Source organism: Acipenser ruthenus, chromosome 17 (genome assembly GCF_902713425.1).
Source record: "Acipenser ruthenus chromosome 17, fAciRut3.2 maternal haplotype, whole genome shotgun sequence".
Lineage (NCBI taxonomy): Eukaryota > Metazoa > Chordata > Actinopteri > Acipenseriformes > Acipenseridae > Acipenser > Acipenser ruthenus.
Genome location: NC_081205.1, coordinates 3,698,153 through 3,721,308, shown reverse-complemented (window position 1 = coordinate 3,721,308; position 23,156 = coordinate 3,698,153). Strand labels below are relative to the sequence as shown.

The following is a 23,156-nucleotide window of genomic DNA, read 5'->3' as shown; positions in this document are numbered from 1 at the left end:
GTTTGCTGGATATTGTCAGGTGGAGCCCCCTCACCGGTTTGCTCCTTAACTTGCTGTTGTTCTTGTCCTTGCTGGAGACACATTCCAGTCTGCGTGGGGACAGGGCCCCTCCCAGCACACTGATTTTCTTCTGCTAGAAAGACAGAACACAGACACAGCAATCTTATTAACAGGTCCTATCCTTACTGGAACCTCAAAATTCTCAATGGACATGCACACTAATAGATAAGGAGTCAGATCCAAGATTGCACCAACATGGACTGTTGTAAACAGATGAGTGTACAGTGCAAAAAAAAAAACATTGTGCAAAGCAGACATTTCAGTCATTCAAGCAACGCTAGAAATGGCTACTACGTTTGTCTAAGTTTCTTTAGTTTGGTTCAAATGAAGTCCAGTTTCAGTGCTGTTACCCTTCCACTCACCTTGGAGGATCCCTGCAGTGCTTTGTTCTTCCTTGTGGCTTTCCTCAGCCTCTCGCTGGGCGTGCTGGAGGGATGGACCCTTGTGCTGGCCCGATACAGACTGCTCCTGGCGCTGGGGTCAGTCCAGCTCTGTTCCTGTTGCTGGTGCCTGAGCCCTTTGGCTCGCTTCTCTCCGTCTCGCTCCCTGCTCTCGTTCCTCCTTTTCCCTGGCCTGGAGGGGGTCTGCTTCCTCACCTTCACCTCTCCCTCCCCCTCTGCTACCGGCAGCTGCAATGACCCTGGAGAGATCGAGACAGTTAGTACACTTCCCCACCCTCTACAAAAAGTTGACTCATACGTATAGAGTATTCAGTACTGAGAATGATTTGTAAAGCATTCTTAAAGCAGGTAGAGTGAGGTTACAAGGGCAGTGCATTGAATTTGGATTACATTTTTCACCATAAGAGATCCTTTATGGTAAATACAAAATACAGCCCCCTGGTGTCACTGTACACTATGCATAGTCCTAATTTGTGGGACAATGACTGTACCTTCAAACAGGAGCTTCGCTATTATGTTCTTATTCCAACATTCTTCTCTAAAACATTTAGTCTTACCCAGAAGGCCCTGCCTTTCCTTCTTCTTCTTGGCTTTCTGATTGGCTTCCAGCTTAACAACTGACGAGGGTGAGGGGCCTAACAGGGCTGTGCTGGGGGTGGGGTCTTTGGAGGGCGGGGCTATGATGTCATCATCCCCTTCATCGTTGTCGTAGCTCCATTCATCCTGCTCTTCTAGAGCGAGAGAAAGAAAAGTCAGAAAATGATTCCAATTTCAAACCAGGTAAACTGATGTCTAAATATATTCTGCTGCCAAACTTAAGAGCCTGGAATTACAGCGTTCTAACTGCTACTGGGCCACTTGGTAATAAACAGTTTCATATCACTCTGGGCTATTTATAAATGGTGTGTTCTTACAGCTTGTTCACCGTTATTAGGATCTTCGGAACTGAGACATATATCCCAAGTGTTCTCTCCCAGATAAATAATAAATAGAAGTTAAAAGCACTGCAGATGTAATACGTTAGAAATACAGTAGACAAAACGCATCAATTTGCTGCACTTCAACTGCAGTATAACAACGCCAGGAGTTGTTTTCCCACAGGAGAAATGACTTGCACTCGAGCAGGGTCAGGCTTGACATTTCCACGGTGGTGTCAGATGTCAACAAGCTCTTGATACACTTGTCACTTAGGTGACACATGTCAACACTTTCACAAATATCCAAACGGGAGAGATTTCAGGGCTATTAAAAGAACTGTAGACATGATAAAAAAAAAAAAAAATCATTTGAATATTTCTATAATTATATCTCTGTTAAACACAACTCTTAAACAGCCATGCATTCACTGAGCCATGTCCCTGCCCCCTGCAAAAACACAATTCAAAATGATTTCCCGAATGAAAGCATAGTATTACTGATATAATGATGCACCACAAACAGCACCCAAGTGAAACAGTTTCTTCTGCGGAGCACTGTATTGTATGAGGGTTAAGGAAGCCACTCACCCTCCTCTGAAGACTCGCTCTCCGATCGGGATGTCTCCTTCTCCATGACCACTTCCTGTTTGGGTTGCCTGCTTCCTGGACGGCCCCGCCCCCTTGCCAGTGGTCTCTGAGGGGGGTGGTGGCCTGCTGCGGCAGAGGCGGTCCTGGTCAGGGGAGCTCCGTCCTTCCTCCCACTCCTCTTCCTCACAAAGAGCTCCCTCCCTGCCCAGCTCTCCTGAGCCACATTGTCCACACTGACCCCTGGAATGATACAACAACACCACACGTGAGGGGGAAACTGTTAGAGGGGTACACTGTACACATCTCATAGGAGGCTCGGACAATACAGCGTGCTATTGCAATTCACCAAGAGAATTATTAGACAGACAGATCTTTACTGTTACGTTGTCTGTTGTCATTGATTTTAGCCTTTTACAAAATAAAAGACCAGAATTTCTCCTATATTTGTGCAGACAAAAAAAAAAAAAAACAGGTACAAAGTTGCAGAGTGTGCAGGGCCCCATTGTTTACCTGTATCAGTCTGGCTCACGCTCTCTCCCACTCGTTTCTGCTCTGCTCTGGGGGTGCCCTGGCCCCTCGACAGCCTGGGGGGAGCGGAGCTGGGGGTGGAGGCCTCTCTCCTGCGGAACGGGGTACCACCAGAGCCCCCCCGCTGCACCTTGGCATTCTGCTTCAGTTGGGACGCTTTCCGGGCCTGTTTGGAGCTCAGTGCTACTTGGGGGCCGGTCTGCTTGCACCGAGCCTTCATCTGAACACGGGGGGGGGGGGGGGGGGACAGACACACACAGGGACTTAGGGGCCATTCCACTGACTTCAGATTTCTTTTCAGCTATATGAAAACTAGTTGTGAACTTGGCTCTTACACTTAAACTATTTAAAACTGCACTTTACAAGGCTAATGCTTTACTGTGCTGTTAACATGTTTGGTTATGATTGATCAGGTATGGCTACGACTTATCAATGTTCTCTGTGAATATATCATGTTGTTTATGCGCAATTACTGCACGCTTACCAATGTTTTACTTGCTTTGCTACGGCTTTACCATGTTTTCCAGTGAGTGCATTCTCTGAGCCCCGACTGGATTCTCTGAGCCCCGATTGGATTCTCTGAGCCCCGATTGGATTCTCTGAGCCCCGATTGGATTCTCTGAGCCCCGATTGGCTGAAGGTTTTGAAGTGTGTAACAGCACTCACCTGTGATGTGCTCAGCCGCTCAAACTCAGACAGTTTATTTTTCTTCCTCTTCACCTCCCCTCCTGCTCCTCCTCCTCCCAGCTCCTCACACAGCAGCCCTAGCCCCGCACCCAATGACCTGCCAATCACAAGAGAGAGAGAATGAGAGAGTGAGAAAGAGAAAAGGTACAACAATGTGTATGCACAAACACACACACAAAAACACAGGGTGCAAATGCAACATAGGACCTTGCAAATAGGGGTTCAATCCCATAAGAATCACACTGAACCATCAAAACCTCGGTGCATTAAAATGAGTACAGGCAGTCAGACTGAAGATTGCAACTGAATCAGACAGTACAGCATGACATAATTAGCATAAGAAAGTACGCAAACGTTTTATCTGTGTAAGCCAGAACAGAACACATCTGTGAAGATTGTAGATGTTTAAAGCTAAAATCTTTTTTTGTGTTGATAGAAATCAAGTTGTTAAGTATTTAGCACACTGGTAAAAGCCAGGCTGAGCGTTGCGACCAGGGCCCCATGCTCGTGGCTGCAGTGCTGGCAGCAACAGCGCAGGGCGATCGGCGGGCAGACTGTGACAAACGTGATGTGACAGGGCCGCTCCCTCCTGTCGGATCAGTGCGCGGGTGCCGGGGTAATCTCACAATGACTAATTAAACAGGATCGTGATTAGCGAGGTTTGCCGTTTCCCTGGCACTCTTTAGAGAGTCACGCTCTTCTTGCTAAAGGCTTATTTCTGCACTCCGCCACAAGGAATTACATTTGCACATTAGCCATGGAGAACACCTTTAACCCATCGCTGTCCCGGAGCTCAGTTCTCAGATCTCTGGGAGTCTGCTGCCTCTTAAATCCTTGGTATTCGCCTATGTCTGTTAAATTTACTGGCTTTCCAGATCCCTGATGCAGAATCTCTACAGCTCTGAGATCCTTCAGAATCATAAACGGTATTGTAGCTATGGTTTTAAAAATCAATTTCCCTACACTTAATCTGCTAATCACTTAATTCATTTCTCATACATTTTCTTCACTGAAATCTCTCCGGTGGCCCAACACTATCTGCTGTAATTGTAATTTTAATTGATCCCAGGTCTGCTTACGGACTACACCTTTAAAAATAAAAAAAAGACATTTTCCATGTTAGAGTTTAACAAGTGCGTCTGTGCTGTCCCCATATGGTCTGTGTCCCACATACTCCTCAGCTGTCTCTTCTTGGTTGGGTTTCCCCTGATTTCCAGAACATGCTCTCACCTCCTGCAGCACTGTCGCTTAGCATCACGTTCCGAGTAAGGGATGTGCAACAGAGCCGACAAAGAAAATAATAACAATAAAAAATAGGACTGAGGCTATGAGCTCGGGACAGCGGAGAGCTTCGTGGAACACAGTCTAGAAATCAGGCTCTGCAGGGATTCAAATGAGTTTCAGCCACTCCACTCCATTGCTGCAACGTCCTTTTTATCCGGCATATCCTTCTGGTTTAAGATAGCTTTATATCTTTTTTAATTAGTTTCTGTTGTATTCCAGGTTTAACACCAGCCTCAACTTGTAGGAGTGCAACTGCTGAATGGGAATAGGAAAATGCACAAACAAAATGTGCGGCAAGATCTATAAACACGAGTTGTATACTGGATAAAGCCAACCATTACAGCACAGCTAAAAGTGAATGGAGCATCCATTTGTGAAAGCTGTAAAAAAACAGAAACTGAGTGAAAGAGCAATAAATGGATTCAAACAGCAGTACAGTACAGTACTGTTGAACTGCAGCATGAATGCAGTTTAGCTTGATGCAACAGAGGGAGTGTATGCAGCACCTGAATACTGCCTAATGCGTTTTAGTATACAGTGCTTGACGATGTCATTTATAACCTACTACTGCTGTAAATAGTATAAGCATGCATACTCAATAGACAGAATGAAGAATTTTTTTTTTGTTTAAACTCTGTCTCGGTTCTTCGATCTCTCCTGACCTGTCAGTGTTGCTGGTCTAAGCCTGTCTCTGCTGACCGCCCATGACCTTGCGACCTTCTGATCTCACATGACCTCTGAGCCATATGTTAGCCATGTATCAAATTCTTTCAGAGTGTGAACTGCTTGAAAGCTCCCAGACAGACTGGTACGACACAACACAACACTGCACTGCACTAGCCCAAAGAACAAGTTAATGGTGCCCCCTCTGTGAGATCTCCTCTTCAAGGGTGACATTAAGTACTATTGAGTGCTATATTCTATTATTCATTCATTTGGTGACAGGGGGGAAAAAACAAACAAAAAAAAAAAAAAAAAAAAAGCATTGACCATCATAGCCTGCTTTCAATGGTGTCCTAGATACATGAGTCATACATGAGCACAGCTGATGAGGAAACGCTGAAGCATACTGAACCTTTGGTCAGCTGAGAATGGTCTTGCTTTATAGATCAGTATACTCGTTGTTATGCACTGCGATCCCAGTTTGAGATTCTCATTTATTTAGGATACAGACTGGATTTAGCAGCCTGTCACTCAGCCCCCTCCCCCCTCCTCATGACTGGTGCCATTCACAGCTCTCAGTGACCTCTGCCGACACTACTTTCTTTGTGTAACGCTCTCTGCATGATTAGTTGAGGGACACTGTGTTTGTCTGCCTTAAATATAATTGATCAGAGTTCAGCACAATGGGAAATGTAGATGAGATGTTTCACCTGAATGGCTTGCCTTGTTATTAACAAATATGATGAACAAACAGACCAATAAATACATAAATATATGAAGGCTGAAATATTGTACTTGTCAACAGTTTTGTTGTAATAATAATAATAATAATAATAATAATAATAATAATAATAATATACAACAACAACAATTGCTTGTAACTCATGTATTGTTACTAACATTAAGTTATTATAAGATTTATTAATGATTAAAATAATACTGCATTAAAAATACAAAATTTCCTGTCAGTTTTATGAAAAGTAAATCATGACACATTTATTTTAATATAACTATTGATTGCTGACTGCAGTACCTTCTTATTATGTATTATTCTTATTATAATAACCACTACTACAGTATGCCTCTCTGTCAGAGCAGCTGTCTGATGCACATTGCCCAGGGCAGCAGTTCTAGCCTGACCCGCTCTGTGGCTCTCAGGGTTTATGTAAATGATCTGGCCTGGGAGGAGGGCAGGCACAGCAGGGAGTATTTGAGGGGTGCTGTGGGCATGGAGCTCTGGTGGCTGGGAGACTGATGATAAACAACTGGGGGAGGTGCTTTAAACTCCTGCAGCCCCCTCACTGCCCCCTGGCCCTGGCACTCCCCCTCCTAACCCCTGTATGCGGGTTCATGCTCCACTGGCTCCCCTGTCCCTCGGGAGCACATCCTCATCACTGCCTGCTTACAATCGAGTAACAAGGGACAGAGAAGCATTTCCATATGCACAGATACACAGCACTGACATGTACACAGATACACAGCACGGACATGCACACAGATACACAGCACGGACATGCACACAGATACACAGCACTGACATGTACAGATACACAGCACTGACATGCACAGATACACAGCACTGACATGTACAGATACACAGCACTGACATGCACAGATACACAGCACTGACATGTACAGATACACAGCACTGACATGCACACAGATACACAGCACGGACATGCACACAGATACACAGCACGGACATGCACACAGATACACAGCACGGACATGCACACAGATACACAGCACTGACATGCACAGATACACAACGCTGACATGCACACAGATACACAGCACTGACATGCACACAGATACACAGTACTGACATGCACACAGATACACAGCACTGACATGCACACAGATACACAGCACTGACATGCACACAGATACACAGCACTGACATGCACACAGATACACAGCACACAGATACACACACACACACAGATACACAACACTGACATGCATACAGATACAGAACACACAGATACACACACGCCACTAACATCCACACAGATACAAGCCCCTAACACACACAGAAACCCACACATAGAAGGCTGTACATCTAAATGTTTCTTAGCATCTTAAGTCCCAAAACTTCAGACAGTGGTCATTGTATTAAACATTACTAATGGTCTTTCTTGACTTATTTACTACAGTGTCACTCAACTATACACTATACCCATTCATGGGTCATTAATCCTAGGTCCTCCACTACTGATTAGCAAAACCACATACAGTATAACACCAACAAAATACAAGTCAGAAACTCCCTGGAAAAGGCTCAACGTTTGTCTCCAGGTGTTCCGAGTTACTTTACAGACACACGTCACGTGAATGCAGGACTCACTTGACTCTCCGCCCTCCCTCTCCAGGGGTGCTGACACTCCCAGGGGCAGGTTTGCGCTTGCGAGGCCTGCCAGGACCCCTCCGAGCCGGGCTGCGGGACTTCTCCTCCTTCCTGTGGGAGGGACAAGATGGGACAGAGCATCAAACTGGGGGTCTCCACTGTATTTGACTGCACAGCTGTTTTAAAGAGAATGTGTTCTCACTGGTGGTCGTGCCTCCTCTGCAGCTTGGCGAGCTCCCTCTGCTTCTCTTTGTACTGTCTCTGCAGGTCTGCCAGCCTCATCCTCATCTCCACCTCCTGGCTGTCCATCCTGTCCATAGCACTCTTCACCGGGCACACCTACGTGGGGCAAACCACAGTTAACATCGCAGAACAGCCTGCTGCAGAACATCCTGCAATCTTTACAAAGATGATGTACATTGGGAACAGAGAAACATCATTACAAGGAGGAGCCCTGCATACCCCTTAGAAAAGTTTACCACAGTATTTTTGCAAGTTATACCATGCTTTTCCCATGGTTATACTATGGATTTACCATAGTTTACCCCGGTGTAAAATGCATGCATGTTGTTGTATGGGTTGTATTTGCAGCAGATTTCATTGGGTGTCGTGTGGGGCTCACCGGCTCATGGCGAGGAGTCCAGCTGCACTCCCTACGCAGGTTGAAGGCTCTGCGGGCGTGGCACGGCCTCCCAGGGCTGGGGGAGGAGAGACCGAGCTCCAGAGAGCGAGCCGCAGCCAGGGTCGCCAAGCTCTGCAGGTCAAAGGTCAGCAGCTCCGCTCCTGCCACGGAGAAGGGGGGGGGGGGATGTTTTCTTTTAATTACTGTGCACTGGACCTCATTAGTTAGGACAGAGGAGTGAGAATAAAAGTATCTACACAAATAAAACCTTGTTAATACATACCCCAGTGAGCATTAGCATTCACATTTCTGCCACAAGTTCGGGAATATACATTTTCTTCCATTTAGTGCTACAACTAGGTACTAGGCTTTTATTGTTTTTAAATCTATGTTACAGAACTTGGGTTTAGGCAAGGCAAGGAAAAATGAATTTATATTTATATGAACCATTTTGCATTAGCCAGTGATCAAGGGCGCCCTAAATGTATACAGTTTCCACGGCATCCCTTTCATACAGTGAACAATGATGATAGCTATTAACTAGGAGCTTATCTCCCTGTCCTCTCCCGATAGAGCCTGGAGCACAGAGAGGTTACTTTGCATTTATCATGGTCATTAAGACAGGAGCTGTGCTCACAGGCCCAATAATCAAATGAGCCTTGAATATTCATTGCAGCCCAGGCTGGCCCCAGGCCATGCTGGAGATTGTATGGTGCTCTGTTGAATTAGAGGATTGCTGTGTTCTCTGCTTTCTGCAATCACTCTACCCTGACTGCTGCACCAGGCGGGGGGGGGGGGGGGGTTGAACAAAGTGTTTATTGAGCTATCTATTTCTTCTCACTGAGTGCTTACTCAAAGCTAGAAAACAACACTCTGATCGCATTGTGCTGCTGCGTATGCACATTTTTACAGTTTTCCGCTGTTGGACAAATGCAGATACTGTACAGCAACAACCAAAACCACACGTTGGATTCTCTGTGGAGGCTGAGAGTGAGGCTGGAGGGGAGGGTAGCTGCTTTATATATCCCAGACTACTTTGGATCAGAGTTGAAAATGAGAACGCAGTGCACTTCATCTTTTAGCAGACTGACAGGCACTGTTTGGCCAAATAAATGTCAAGTTACAGTCTGGTCTGCTTGGAGGCTGCTCCTGTCCTTGAGAAAGAGGGCAAATGATGTCAGCTGGGAACAAATAGCACTATGATGTCAGCGACGGCCAGGCTGGGCTTGGATTTCCAGACCTGCCTGACATCACCTCTCCGTGATTAGCTGCAGCAGCCTGGCGGAATCAATTCCTCCCGCAGAGTGCGAATGCTGGGATTAATGAGGGCCTGAGAGCTGGGGATGATTGAAGAGGGGAGGGGGGCAGGACCCACTGCATCACCAGGGGGTTCCAATCTACTTAAAAGCAGGGGTGAGACGCACAGTGCCATCCCACAGGGTAATCTACATCATCCTGGGATGGGAGACTGGGGGCGCCAATGCATTTAAGAAATGCAAATAAAAAAATTTAAAAAATTCCTCATATCTGTTTAAAGAGACTTATGAGACTTTCTGAAAATCAAGATCAGTACATTAGGTCTAGAAACAGAAATGCTATCCCTCTTCCTTAATAAGTATCAGTTTGTTTAAAAAATGAACTCCTGACTATAATTGCCTTAAAATCAGTCTAAGACTGAATTGTATGATAATCTTCTGCACAGAACACATAGAGTTAAACGCATATATGTATTTTGCTCCAAACAAAAATGCTTTCTAGACTTTTTCATTCGTGTTTGTGTGCAAGAGCTGCAGGAAGGAAACAGCTCTGTCGGTGAGTGTCTGAGCAAGCGAGCGAGAGACACAGAGAGGAAGACCTTGATTACACAGGGCCAGTCCCCTGGCAGGATCCGATATTGTGTGACAGGAGAAGCACAGGCCCCTGCGTTCAGCTGGCAGCCCCACAGGGAGCAGGGGGGGGGGGGGCTCTGCTGTTATCTCTGCCACGCACAAAGGCAGTGTGCTGTGTCAGCGGAAAAACTTTATAAGGGGGGCTGGTCTTTTGGTCTTTCATGCAAAACAAAAACAAAAATCAAGGCTATTCAGTCACTACTCTTGTTCTATAAATATCATGCTTTGGTAGAGTCAGTTCTTGGACTACTGAATCCAGTTCTGATATCAAAGAGCGCGTTATTGCTCTTGATGTAGTTTTTTTGTACTAGTTTCTCCACCCCAAACCCACCCATGCTGGTAAAAAGTTGTGAAAACACTCCTGACTTACTTAAGTTTTAAGTTTTCAACCTTAAAATTGCTAGCTATCATACCAGTTAACTCTCCAGATGTCAACGCTGGTTCTCTGGTTGTGGACTACAAGTTAATTTCATCATCAAAGCACAGCTTTACATCTCACTGTCAAAACAAAACCCAGTCCCTCACCTTCACTCTCCCCTGCCCTGCTCCTCTGCTGCTGCAGCTCCAGATCCACCAGCTCACTCAGCAGCGCTATCCCGTGGCTCCCTGAGCAGGGGTGAAAGCCTGAGGTCTGTGGTTGGTTGGCGATGGGGGGTGTCGGAGAGATATGTCCCTCTGCGCTGAGGCTGGCTGCGATGAGCAGGTCCAGGCCGGTGTTGGGGCCCGGTAACCAGCCTGCCACCATGGTCCGGTCCGCCCGATCTCCTGAGGTATTGTGGGTAAGAGTGTCACCCTGTGGTGATGGGCTGTCCCAGGTATCCCCAGGGGCTTCGCTGGGGGAATTCCTCCCCGACTCAGTGGTGTCAGCTACCGCTTCAGGGGAGGACGGGGTATCCCCGGCAGGCATGAGGTCCTGGTAAACTTTGCTTTCTCCTCCTTCCACCGGCCCATCCTTTCCCTCCTCCTCTTTCTCCTCTTCACCCTTTCTTTCCTCCCCAGATTCCGTCACTTGCGCGCATTCTGAAGAGGAGCCTTCCACCTCAGTTTGCCCCACAGAAGGGGAAGTGGGGGGAGTCGGTGAAGGGGCAGGGAGCTCAGAGATCCCCCCCTCTGTTCCGGGGCAGTGGAACAGTCCACTGGACTCCAGCTCTGGGGAGGTACAGCAGCCCTCAACCCCTCCCCCTTCCACCCCGCCTCCGGGTTCTACTGTCCCAGGCCCCGCCTCCTCTTCCTGCACCAACGTTCTCAAGGGGGCATTGCCCTCCTCACACGCAGACTCCTCCCCCAAGGGGAGTGGCCTTGGAGAAGGCTCGGCTGGCTCCGTCTGCATGGCTTGCAGGTCGGCCGGTTCAGCCAATCGTACGTCCTGAGGGGAGGGGCCGTTGCTGTAACCCATAACGACGGCCGGGTAGGTGTATCCAGGTGGCAGGTCTAACAGAAAAAAAAAAAAAAAGGAAAAAGTTTTGATTGTTGAAATTAATGCTTTATTATATCTATCATTATACAGCAAAATCATTACATATAGAGCCACAAGACCACTTCCTAAGGTACAGCTGGTGTTGGATCTTACATACAAGTGCAGATCAGCAGGGTTATGGGAATGAGAGGTCAAGTCTGCTCTGTTTCCACAGGGGCTTATACTATAGAATATATAATATTAAGTACATATGGATAAAAACAGGCAGGCAGACAAACAGATAAGCTTGCATAGACAGACAGACAGATAGATTAGTTGGATGGATAGATTTTTAACAGGGAAATAAAATAAACTCTAGACACTGAGTTTTAAAAGGGAAAGTTAACCATGTAAAGCAGGAAGGTCGTGGCCCAGCACATGTGTGTGTGTGAGTGTGTGTTGGGGCGAGCGATCCAGTGTGTACATGTGTGTGGATATTGATGACGCTGCTCTCCTGGAGTGTGATTACAGAGCCTGGGAGGACGGCAGATCTAGAGGTCCTGCCGGCCCCCTCACCCCCCTTCCCTCCTCTTTCAGGCGTGTTATTGATGGGATCCATCTGCCCCCTTGACAACACCGCCAGATGAATGTGCATCCTTCCACTGGCTCCTGCTCAAGGACCCCTGAAGGATAAGGAGGCCCTGTCTGCAATCTCACTGACCCCCACCGTCCTCCCCCTCTCTGACAGCCCCCTCTCTCTCCTCAAATATACTTTATTTTGGGGGCAGATCATTTTTGAAGAGGACGATACAGAATTATTATTATTATTATTATTATTATTATTATTATTATTACTACTACTATTCATTTTTACTTGGTAGGAATTTAACAATTTAACAGACAGCACAGATTGCACTACTTTCAAGAATTCTTCTCATGACAGTCCAATAAATCCTGATACTTAACATGCCCTAACACGGTGAACGGACCTGTAATATATAACTTTTAACAATTTATACTGTACTATTCAATATTGCAATACTTAATATCCTTGTCATTTTGAAATTAAAATCACTTTTTAAAATAAACCCCACTCCAAACAACACTTGAATGTTAGTTCTCACCTAAGTGTGTCAACTTAATGGTTCCTGATTTTGGGAAAACACACCCAACTGAGCATGAGCACTCAAGTGTTTCTTTTAAATAAGGGCTATGATTTATTAAGGGACCCCCTAGCCCCTGTACTTTGTAACCCTGCCCCAACCCTCCCTACATTTCTCACTCGCTCTACCAGTGAGAAGACAGACACTTTTCAAGATCTAACCTTGAGAAGTATGACAAGACATTCTCGCTTTCTATATTCACTTTGTTTTCAGATGAAACAAAAGAGCTGGGTGCTGAGGGACGAGATACACTGCTTTAAAAGAAATGAAAGGAATACTGGCTCGTTTTTATCCTCTTTTGACTTCTTGCCCCTATGTGTAAAACTCCCTCTCCGACACACCAGTATTAGAACCTCCTGCAGTTCAATATATTCTTTGATTGGTAACAACTGAGCAATCTTTTACACTACCCACTGTTTTCCTAATTAAATATTCACATTACCATACACAATAAAGACCTATTTATAGCACGCAGTATTAAGGTACAGCGTGGCCGCTGCTGGAGAGCGGAGAAAGGAGTGTTTCAGTGTCCAATGTTAAGGTTGTGGGTAGCGACAGCACTGAAGAGCTGGGAATGGAGAATTTAGTGCTCATCACTACAGGTGCAAGGTGACAGAGAGAGATTGTCCTGAAATTGCTCTCCAATAACCTCCATGGCAGGCACTGTAAGTGGATTGGGCAGCAGGGGTGGGGGTGGGGGGGTGGGGGGGGGGATGCGTCTTAATTTGATTATGCTATTTATATCACTGTCGCAGTGTAAACATAAGTAAGTGGCTTAGCAGTTGAAGCACTGGACTGCAGTTGTGCACACCTGATGAAGGGACCTGTATGATATGTTAAGTTTGTGTCTTAAAAAATACAAATTGGTCAATTGATCAGACATATAGATAAATATTACATACAGATAAAACTAAACTAAAACTTGAAGAAAATCAATTAGACTCATATTTTGGCTTCTTCAATATAATGGGTTCAGCTGTTGGTGGTGATGTTTAAAGCCCCTTTGGCAGCCAGATACTAGCAGCTCCTGTTGATCTGGAGAGCGTTCTTTTTTTTGTAACGTATCATACAGAAATAGATCTAACAAGAGCATCTCCTTACCTGGCTCTAGGGATTGTGGGTAGTCCTGAGGCGGCTGCCCCTCCCCTCTCTTGTCCTGTGGCTCCGCCCCCTTGTTGGTGTGCGAGGGGGCGGGGCTGAGGGCAGGGGAGCGGGGGGCGGTGGCGGGGCTGGGCGCAGGGCAGGGAGTGCAGGGCGTGCTCTTGGGGTGGGGCCGCAGGGAGGGAGTGCGAGAGCAGGGGGATAGCCTGGCTGCACAGCCCGCCGGGGGTGGCACGCTCTTGGCAGGGGTGTAGGAGAATGGCTTGGCGCTCTTCAGGGTCCTCTGTGTGAGGAGATCCTCCAGCTCCATCGGGGGGTCCTCGGGCTTCCTCTGGGGCTGCAGGGAGGAGGCAGAGAGAGATGAGAATGTGCACTGTACATGGTAATGTTATACAGGGGTGCCAGGCCAGCAGACCTGGGCTTAGTTACAATTGCAATTGTGCAAATTGTAATTAGTTGCAATGACAATGTAATTGTAATTGAACCTTGGCACACCTGTGTAATTGATTGATTGTAGTTCAATTCTGCATTTATTTGTCATTTGATCATTATTGTTGTACTTTCAACCACTTTTGGTGACCCTATTTGTTTGAAAAATAAAAGTGATATAGTACGTTTCTGTATTTGAACCCGTGATTATTGCTTGATTAATAGCATTGTAATTGTAATAGCAGCTTCAGCAAACAATTCTATTGGAACTGGAATTAGAATTTACCCCAGGTCTGGGTGTAAGTTTCCCATTAATTTCCAAAATGTTTAAACTTTTGAAAATGTTTGTAACCAAATCAGAAAAGCTATCCTAAGAAATCCTCCCTCTCTCTTTGCTCATTTACCGCAACCTGTATCTGTGTCAGGACTGCATGCACACAGCACTGCATACAGAATTTTGGAAAATGAAATAAATGAAGACCTTCTGCACACGAAGCAAACGTCTGCATTTGGCCTGCCTGTTTTTGACAATGTTTCAGTTTAGGCACATCTCTAAACATTTAACACTCTTATATGGTTACTCTCTAAAATATTAACACCCTCTAAATTAAAATGTACATTTTGCTTTGAGCTTAAAATGGCATTTGTTTTGTATTTTACATTTATATACCTCCCTTCCAATAAACCAGCATGGAAACACAGCGTTTTCAATCCCCTGGCATGAAGACTACAAACTGAAACGACTTCTCACCGTTATTCTTCACTTTCTTTAAACCTCAACAAAGAGACAGAGCCTTTTCTAGGAATCAAGCCTGCAGATTCAAACCGCTACCTTTCTAAGAACTAACAGGCCCTGATCACACTGTTCACCCCCCACACGGAGCCTTTTCTAAGAACTTAAAGAATTCCCCCTATGTGGGAATGAAATTGCCATGCAAGCATTGGGAAAGATTAAAAAAAAAAAAAAAAGGACATACAGTAATCTAAAAATTGGGGGCGGGAGAAGAATGAAAGCATGGAATAATTCACCAGTCAGTGAAGCACAGAGTGACCCAAGAGGAACCTCAATGTGTATCTGAGCTGGTTAATCCTAATGTTCTCAGAGGGACAGGACAGACGATAGACTGTACAGTGGTTTTAGAGAAACCAGTGTGGTGTGGTGTGGCAGAGAGGGACACACAGGGCTATCAGAAATAGGGGTTAGTTAAAATGTGTGCCATTAATCGCATTGTAATTACACACTTGGTTGCACAGCAATAACACTGTAAATATGCAGCTGCTTGTGTAATTACAGTGCAATTACAAAAGGTTTTAGCAACGTTTTATAAAATTTCAGCTTGCAATGCTACATGCAAGCGTCAGTAACTGAAGCAGTCAGTGCAAGTACGTGCAGTCTTGGAAGTAAGCGGCTTACACGGTGGGCATTGTGTTTCAAGTGTCAGGTATCAAAGCATTTTACGGGGTACCTGTTACCAGTTGGGATCTCGATTGCAGGGGAGAGGTCGTTCTGCAGTTACCTGTATTTGGGAGTGTCTTTGCTGCATCTCCATGGCCTGAGCTGCTCTCTGTTGCTGCTGCTGCTGCTGTTGGTGTTGGTGGTGCTGATGCTGCTGGTGCTGCTGTAGCGCGTACAGCTCCTGTTGCCGTATAAACTGGGATCGCGAGTACATGTTGGGCAGCTGTGCGGGGTGCTGCATGTGAGAGCCGGGGCCCCGTGCGGCGTACATCGGGGGCCACAGAGAGGGCTGTTCCATCACGTCTGCAGAGAGAGGCAGGGTACTCAGACACAAAGCACAGGGCCCACCCCCTATTCATCTACCCAGCCGACAGAACATACTGTATCATTATCTACTGAGATGCACATAATGGGATCTAGACAGCGTCTAAATACCACTGGCCTTTAACTCGACATTAATGGGTCTGGAGTTCTCCCCCATCACTAACTTTACAAAAGAGTTGACCACCCACATTTGTGTAAATAAAGACATAAAAATGATTATAGCTTTGTGAATAGGAGCTCAGGTGTAATGTTAAACGGAAACTGCTGATTGTGTTTGTTTGTGCTCATTGTTCTCGCTGAACACTGGACTACAAAACATAATGAAGCAAAACCCCTCAGACTGTTTTAGTGGTCCCACAGGATGGACTGTTAACACAACTGCATTAACACCACTGCAGAATATTCCCCCTACTCCCACACAGAGCTGGGCCAGGGCATGTAGGCAGGCGGAGAGGCCCATTCCCACGTTTGATAAATCTCCGTTCATGGCTGTGACAATGGCAGGCTAGTGGGAGCAATAGGTTACCAGCAGCTGAATCATTTTATGATAAAACATCTTTGTATCCTTGGAATTCAGCCCACGTTTTTTCAGCAAGGCACTTTCTATAACATTTATCAATGTGTATGTAAATTCCCTCCTTCACCCCTTCCCCTCCATTCCCCTGTGCAGCGCCAGGGACTTTTGTTCTAAAAGATTACCCTGACTGGGCAAATGTTTCCCAGGGGGAAGGGTTCTGTGGATGCACTTCCTTTTTCTCCTAGAACTCCAACAGAGTAAGGAAGGAAATGTGCCACTAAAGAGCAACAAACTAATTACATTTAATAGCCAGGCTGCTAAACAAGGGGGGTGAACAGACTGCAGATCAAATCTCCTCTTATTTTCATAGGATTTGATCTGCAGCACACATTTCAGAGTAAATAACAAATGGGAAGAGGGACTACCAAATATCATCCCTTACATTTACACTGTAAAATGTATAAAAACCTGTTGCTCATTGGTTTCCGTCGTGATCTGATAGTAAGAGATCGGTTGGCAGATATCGTTTCTACAGTTCGCTTGCAAATGCACTAGTACTAGATCATATCACAGAGGGTTAGAATTTCCAAACGCTTTCAAATGACATCATGCTTTTATTTTCTAGCGCTTTGATTTACAGTCTTTTATTACAGGAAGATTTCAAAATCACCACTGTTTGTCCACAGAGGGCGCTGGGAAATCTTTCTGCTGTTAACTGGCTGTAAATCTAAAATGTATTTGAAGGTTTACTGTACCCATAACATCAAGCAACCCGAGTGAGGTACCTCAACTAGACAACCAATCGAAAAAACCTGAACTAGATTCGTAATAGATATACAGCAGCAACAAAACCCTACTATGGTTCTTATTAGTTTCTTATACACAAACTATATTAATGATTTATAATACAAATGCATGCTTCTCATGTGAATTTATTTCTGTGTTCATATGTTTACCGTTAGTAGGCAGATGATGAACATTAAACAGTAACGCTCTAATAATAATAATAATAATAATAATAATAATAAAACACCATGTAGATCCTGCTGGACGGAATGGCTGCCAATGGTGTCCAGAAGCAGAGATTTAGTGAAATCCGCAAATAGTCAAACTGCAGTCTTAATGGGTCTGGGGTATATTCCAATGAGCTAAACAGCAGCCTATCTTAATAACACTGCCATTCAAATCCATTAAAAACGTTCAGCAAGAGGTGTTAGTTATCAAAGAGTCCATTTTAAATGCTTTCCGTGATGGTGGTATAAAGTCACTGTTTAGACTGAATACCCCAAAACCTACAAGGGCTGATTATAAAGCAGTGTACTGTACCGAGGTGGTGCGTGGCGGGGTGTGCAGGCGGCTCGCTGGGCAGCACGACCAGCTGGGCAGAGGGGTCCTGAGGCAGAGGCAGCACAGGCTGCAGGGGGCTGGGCATCGCCGCGGAGAAGCCAGGGGGCAGATTCTGATGGAGAGCCGCGTGGCTGAGCCCTGCAGACAGACAGGGGGCTCCATTTAGTTAGCTGTTGTTTTAAACATTTTTAAAGCGTTTCAAGAAAATATAAAATAAAGCACCAAGCATAGCAAATGTGGACTAGTTTATATTAGCATGTCACTGAGGGAGATTCAAACTAAAAATGGCAAGATTTGGGGTAACAGTTTAAATTAAGTGTCTCTATTTACTGTGTATTTACATAGTAGTTACTTAAATACAAGTGTACTTATACATCATTACAATGTTAATATGCAGAGTTACAATGCACTTACTGTTTTGCACGATATAACCCTAACCCTTTTCTGATACAATTGTGTACTTACATATATAGAGCAAAAAGCAGTGGAGCTGCAAAAACTATTACTGAGGAGTTATTACTATGGAGAAAAAATTCTACTTTTGTCAAACTGTAGTTTATAATAATAGGTTTTAGTTAACGACTGTAATTGCACATGATGCAACCCAACTCTTTTTGTATGACAATCCAAGGCTTTCTCGCGCAATAACAGATTGTTACTGAAGTACAAGACTGACCATAGGAATGACCAGTCATCCACAAGGAGGGACTTCCTGTCCGTGGCATCCAATGGTGATGTGCTGGATGGGCGTGTGCCGCAGGGTCAGCTCCTAATTGGCTGGCCTGCAGGGAAGTTCCGCCTGGCACCATGAGGTGGGGGGTAAGGTCGCCATGGCAACTGCTGGAAGGATGGATTCTGGCAAATTCCACCCGCTCTTTGCTCTCCCTGATTTAAAAAAATTAAAAGTTAGCAACAGTTTTAGACTCTAGTTAACATAACTATTTATCTGACTGCCGTGGTTCCAGCGGATATTCAATTATAACCTATAACAACTGCAAAATTAAAACTAAATTGAAATGCTAATTTGCCTCTTGTGCATATAATTAAATGTTAAATGTAGGTATCTTACTCCTTTGTTTAAAACCAATGTTATTCATGCCCTGAAATTACAAGCTTGTGGGGGTGATGTAGGAGTAATGAGAGCGTGAATGGTGACAAAAGATAGAAAACAGATACACAGGAGGACAGGACAGACATACTGGTATGCAGATGATGACAGAAAGGTGGATACGTGACACAAGATTAATCATATTGCAGCTCCACAAAGAGATATTGTATAAAGTGGCCATCTGGCTCTTGGGAAGAATATCTAGATGGACAAACAGAAAGACAAGTATTGTACACTGCAACTAGTGGCACACTAGTGGGATCCGATCAGCCTGTCTCAATCCAATACAGATAGACAGGCAGGCACACAGACAGGACAGACAGACAGACAGGATCGCTGACCTGATGAAGAGTTCTCTGTCCCGGTCCAGGCAGGGTAGTCCCAGCTGATCCTCACAGAGCCTCTTCCTCTCCTCCCCCTCAGCATCCAGAGAGAACACGGAGCGCGGGACTCCTGCACACAGAAACGCAGTGAGAGCTGAGCACAGAGACACACTCACAGTGCTGTGAGCTCTCTATTACAGGGGAAAACGGAGCGAGGGACTCCTGCACACAGAGACGCAGTGAGAGCTGAGCACAGAGACACACTCACAGTGCTGTGAGCTCTCTATTACAGGGGAAAACGGAGCGTGGGACTCCTGCACACAGAGACGCAGTAATTATCGGCAAAGCAAGGTGTAATTAACTACTTAAACCCCTCCCTACAAAGATTCATTACCAGTGCATTCCAACCCTGCACTGCAGTTCAGAAGTATTTAAAAAAGATGTACTCATTCATTACAGGAATAGAAATAAGACACATTGCATAGTAGTTTTACCCATTCCAGGTTTTACTGCAAGCTTGATTAGCCACAGTGTATAGGTAACAACTACAGGTCATAAACTCATAGTAAAACCAGGAATGGATGTAAGTGCTATGCAATGCAAGTCTTTATTTCCAACTCTGCACTACAGCCAGTCAAATCAGCCACACCCAGTATAGGCATGTACAAGAAAACAGCAGCTTTAGACGTAAAATACAATTTCCTTACCTTTCATGGCTGGCAGCACCCTGCCCTGCCGGCTGTGCCCAGGATGCCCATCGGGTGGGTGGCTCTGCGGCTCTCTCTGCCTGGCAACAGCCACTGCGATGCCCACGGGGGGCTGGCGCACCTCCCCCTCGCCGTGGGGTCCGTCACCCGCCTCCCTGCTCCGGCCCCCACCGCAGTCCTGCCGCTCCGAGTCGTGGGGAGGGCCCTTCCTCGGGGGCAGAGGCTGCTTGGCATCCTGCAGGGCACAGCTGGTGCTGTTGCTGTTGCTGGGGGTCTTGAGGCTGCCCAGGCCCCCAAACGGGCTCTTCTGGGCCAGCAAGAGGGGCTGCTGCTGGCTGCTGTACTTCAGAAGGCTCTTCATAGCTGAGCTCTCCCCTTGAGAGGCTTGGGTCTCCTGCTGGCTGGAGCTATGGGGGGGCATCCCTTGTTGCTGCTGCTGCTGCTGTTGTTGATTTTGATTTTGTTGACTCTGCAGTCTACTGCCACTGCTGAAAGGATCCAGGTAGTTCTTCCTCTGCTCTTCCTCGGCCTGGATCTGCTGCCCCCTCATTGCCCAGTGGGGCAGGTGTTGCTGCTCGCTGTTGCCATACCCAAGGGATGCCAGCTCCAGCTTCCTCTTCATCTCCTGTCCGCTGTTGCCCAGGTCGCCCCCTGCTTCCGGACCGGGCCTGTGTTGCTGGTGCCTGATGCGAGCCACCTTCTGCCCACCCCGCTCTAAAGTGCAGCCGCTCCCGTTAGCGCGGCCCTGATGTTGACCTCCTTTACTGGACGAGGTCAGCCCTTCAGACGACTGAGTGGTAGGAGCAGGACCTGAGTGGGAACAGTCCTGGAAGGGAGGGGTGCTGATGTAAGGGCCACTTTTCCCCGAGTGGCCTCCCTTCGCCCCCTGAGGGAGGGAGGGTCTGAACAGGTCCATGTCGGCGCTGTTGATGCATTCGAGACTACGGGATCGTGCACTTTGATTCTGTTGTTGCTGCTGCTGCTGCTGCTGCTGTTGTAAGTGGTGATGGTGACTTTGAAGCCAATCGGAAGCCTTATCTGCCTTCCCGTAGGGCTGCTGCTGTTGCTTTCTCTGGCAGCTGTTCGGAGGCGCCCCGTTATTATGTCCATTGTTTTTCTCCAGTGTCCTATCCTTGGCACTGCCCCCACCCCCACCCCGGCAATCAGGGTTGCCCAGCTGGAAGGGCCCGCTGTTCTTGTCCCCCAAGTGTCCGACGGAAGGCACAAAGGTGGGCCCGGTGACTTTCAGCTCACGCCCAGCGGCACCCCCTTTGTCCTGGGAGGAAGTGGTGGTAAGAGGGGGCGGAGGCGGGGGGCAGTAGAAGTCGGGGTGGTGGGGGTGGTGGTGGTGGTGGTGATGGTGAGGGTGGTGAGGGTGAGCGGTGTGTAGCTGGAGGCAGGGGAACCCACCTGCGCCTCCTGCCCCCGTCGCGGAGCTCATGGACAGGGGAGGGGGGACCGAGTAGGAGTGGTGGAGCATCTGCCGGCTCTCCAAGCAGTCCTGGGGGTGCCCGCTTAACCGCATCTCACCGCTATTACTGTTAGTGTTACCGGTACTATTGCCATTCTTGGCACAGCGGCTACTGCTGCCCCCTCCAACGTGCCTGGTCTGGGCACCCCCACCCCCACAGCTTAACATGGCACTCTTAGTGTTGGTGTTGCCACCAGATTCTCCATTCAGCATCTTGGCATTCACCAGGCAGGCACTGAGGTGCTTCCCCCTGCCCAGTGAGTCCTCTTTGCAGTGGCCGCTCTCGGGAGGCAGGCTTGCTTTGTGTCGCTCCAGTGCTCTGTTGCTTTCCTCTTCCAGCGAGGCTTGCTGCTGCTGCTGCTGCTGCTGCTGCTGTTGGTGATGATGATGTTGATGATGCTGTTGCTGTTGTTGCTGTTGTTGATGCTGCTGCTGCCTTTCTTTAGCCTCTTGTTTACTGGCCCTCTCTTTCTCTTTCGAGCCCAGCGCCACCCCCCTCTCACCCCCTTCCTTCAGGCTCTTGTGCAGGCTGCCCCCTCCCGAGTCCCGCTCACGGCTGCAGGACCCCAGAGGGTGCCCTGGCGCTGCCCGCGAGATAGCCGGGAATCTGTGATTGGCTGAGAGCAGCGTTGGCTGGGAGGGGAGGCTTCTCAGGTAGAAGTTATCTGAGAGGGGGAAAAACAACAACAACAAAAAATTTAGCATTGAACATTTTGGCAGTGGAGCTTATATCAATTAATCAGGTGACGTCACAAATAAGGACTAAAGCATTACTAAATAAAGCACAACTATAAATTCTAAATTGAGAATTTGTTTTAATTCAACTAATTAAACTGGGTCCTATTCCAGAACCCTTTTGCAATTTAGCAAACACAATGTTAACTCTACAGAGCAACCCAGACTAACAGGACCTGGGCTCCAGCAGACGGGATAACACATTGGCTAGAATGGTCTATTATAACATGGATTACTGTAGGGTGTAAACTCACCTTTCTGTGTGTCATAGAAACGGTGCTGCCCATACAGAACGCTGCTGTTGCTGTGGTGATCCAAGTGGCTCATGGGAAGGAAGGTGGAGGCCAGACTGCCTGAAAAGCGGGGATACCCCGGGGCTGCTGAGAGACAGAGAGAGATGGGATATTAGTGAGTAGTTCACAGTTCACAAAAAGAGCTTATCTACAGATAGATCAGTCCAGAAAAATTACAAATAAATATCTAGACTGTTTATAGATCAGCCTACGTGGGCGGATTTGGATTGCTTTCTGGCTAGGGGGGGTCTACTGTTGATGTGTTTATATGAAAGGGGGTTGTTGCTCTTAGACAGCAGCCAGTGGCTTAAAGTCTGTGAAGTGTCCCGATTGTCCCCTTTAATTAGCTGTTGTTAAAAGTTTAACTAGTCCCACTAAAGTAAACACAAGTCTATAAACTGCAGACTCCAGATGCCAGCTTCCCACAGAGAACGGAGAGTTGGAGAGTCCCACCCCTTTATTCACCCTCTCACAAGGACACGGCCAGGGCACACATCTGTTCCTGCTATCTCTGGTACACCTTAAACCGTCAAGGCTCTTAAAAGAGCAATTACTGCTTTTTTTATTGGATGCACTTGGCCGCTGTGTCCTGCTTTTTTGCTATTTCCGCTGGGGATCGCTTCGACAACTCAAGCGGGGCTCTTCTGTTCCCCTGATGAAAAGCTAAAAGAGCTCAACTCCAGTGAAGAAAGCATTTCAAACTGGGAATGGATCATGATGCAATTACACTGCGTCAGTCGTGTTCAGTTTAATATATTGTGTGTTCCCTTGCATCTGGGATGTTAAGTTTCTGATTATAC

The 23,156-nt window shown here is 46.7% G+C and overlaps 1 protein-coding gene across 1 annotated transcript in view; it reads right to left on the bottom strand.

Annotated features, from left to right (window-relative positions):
* The window catches only part of LOC117423345 (BAH and coiled-coil domain-containing protein 1-like), a 91,130-nt gene that overhangs the window by 9,419 nt on the left and 58,555 nt on the right, over positions 1 to 23,156 (bottom strand). Inside the window, 17 exon segments of the mRNA XM_058989818.1 lie at positions 35 to 133; positions 423 to 700; positions 1,019 to 1,192; positions 1,967 to 2,206; positions 2,477 to 2,714; positions 3,161 to 3,278; positions 7,476 to 7,586; positions 7,678 to 7,814; positions 8,098 to 8,258; positions 10,512 to 11,417; positions 13,647 to 13,983; positions 15,593 to 15,834; positions 17,699 to 17,857; positions 18,396 to 18,604; positions 19,169 to 19,280; positions 19,858 to 21,993; positions 22,318 to 22,443. Of these exon segments, the coding sequence (XP_058845801.1) occupies positions 35 to 133; positions 423 to 700; positions 1,019 to 1,192; positions 1,967 to 2,206; positions 2,477 to 2,714; positions 3,161 to 3,278; positions 7,476 to 7,586; positions 7,678 to 7,814; positions 8,098 to 8,258; positions 10,512 to 11,417; positions 13,647 to 13,983; positions 15,593 to 15,834; positions 17,699 to 17,857; positions 18,396 to 18,604; positions 19,169 to 19,280; positions 19,858 to 21,993; positions 22,318 to 22,443 (5,783 nt within the window).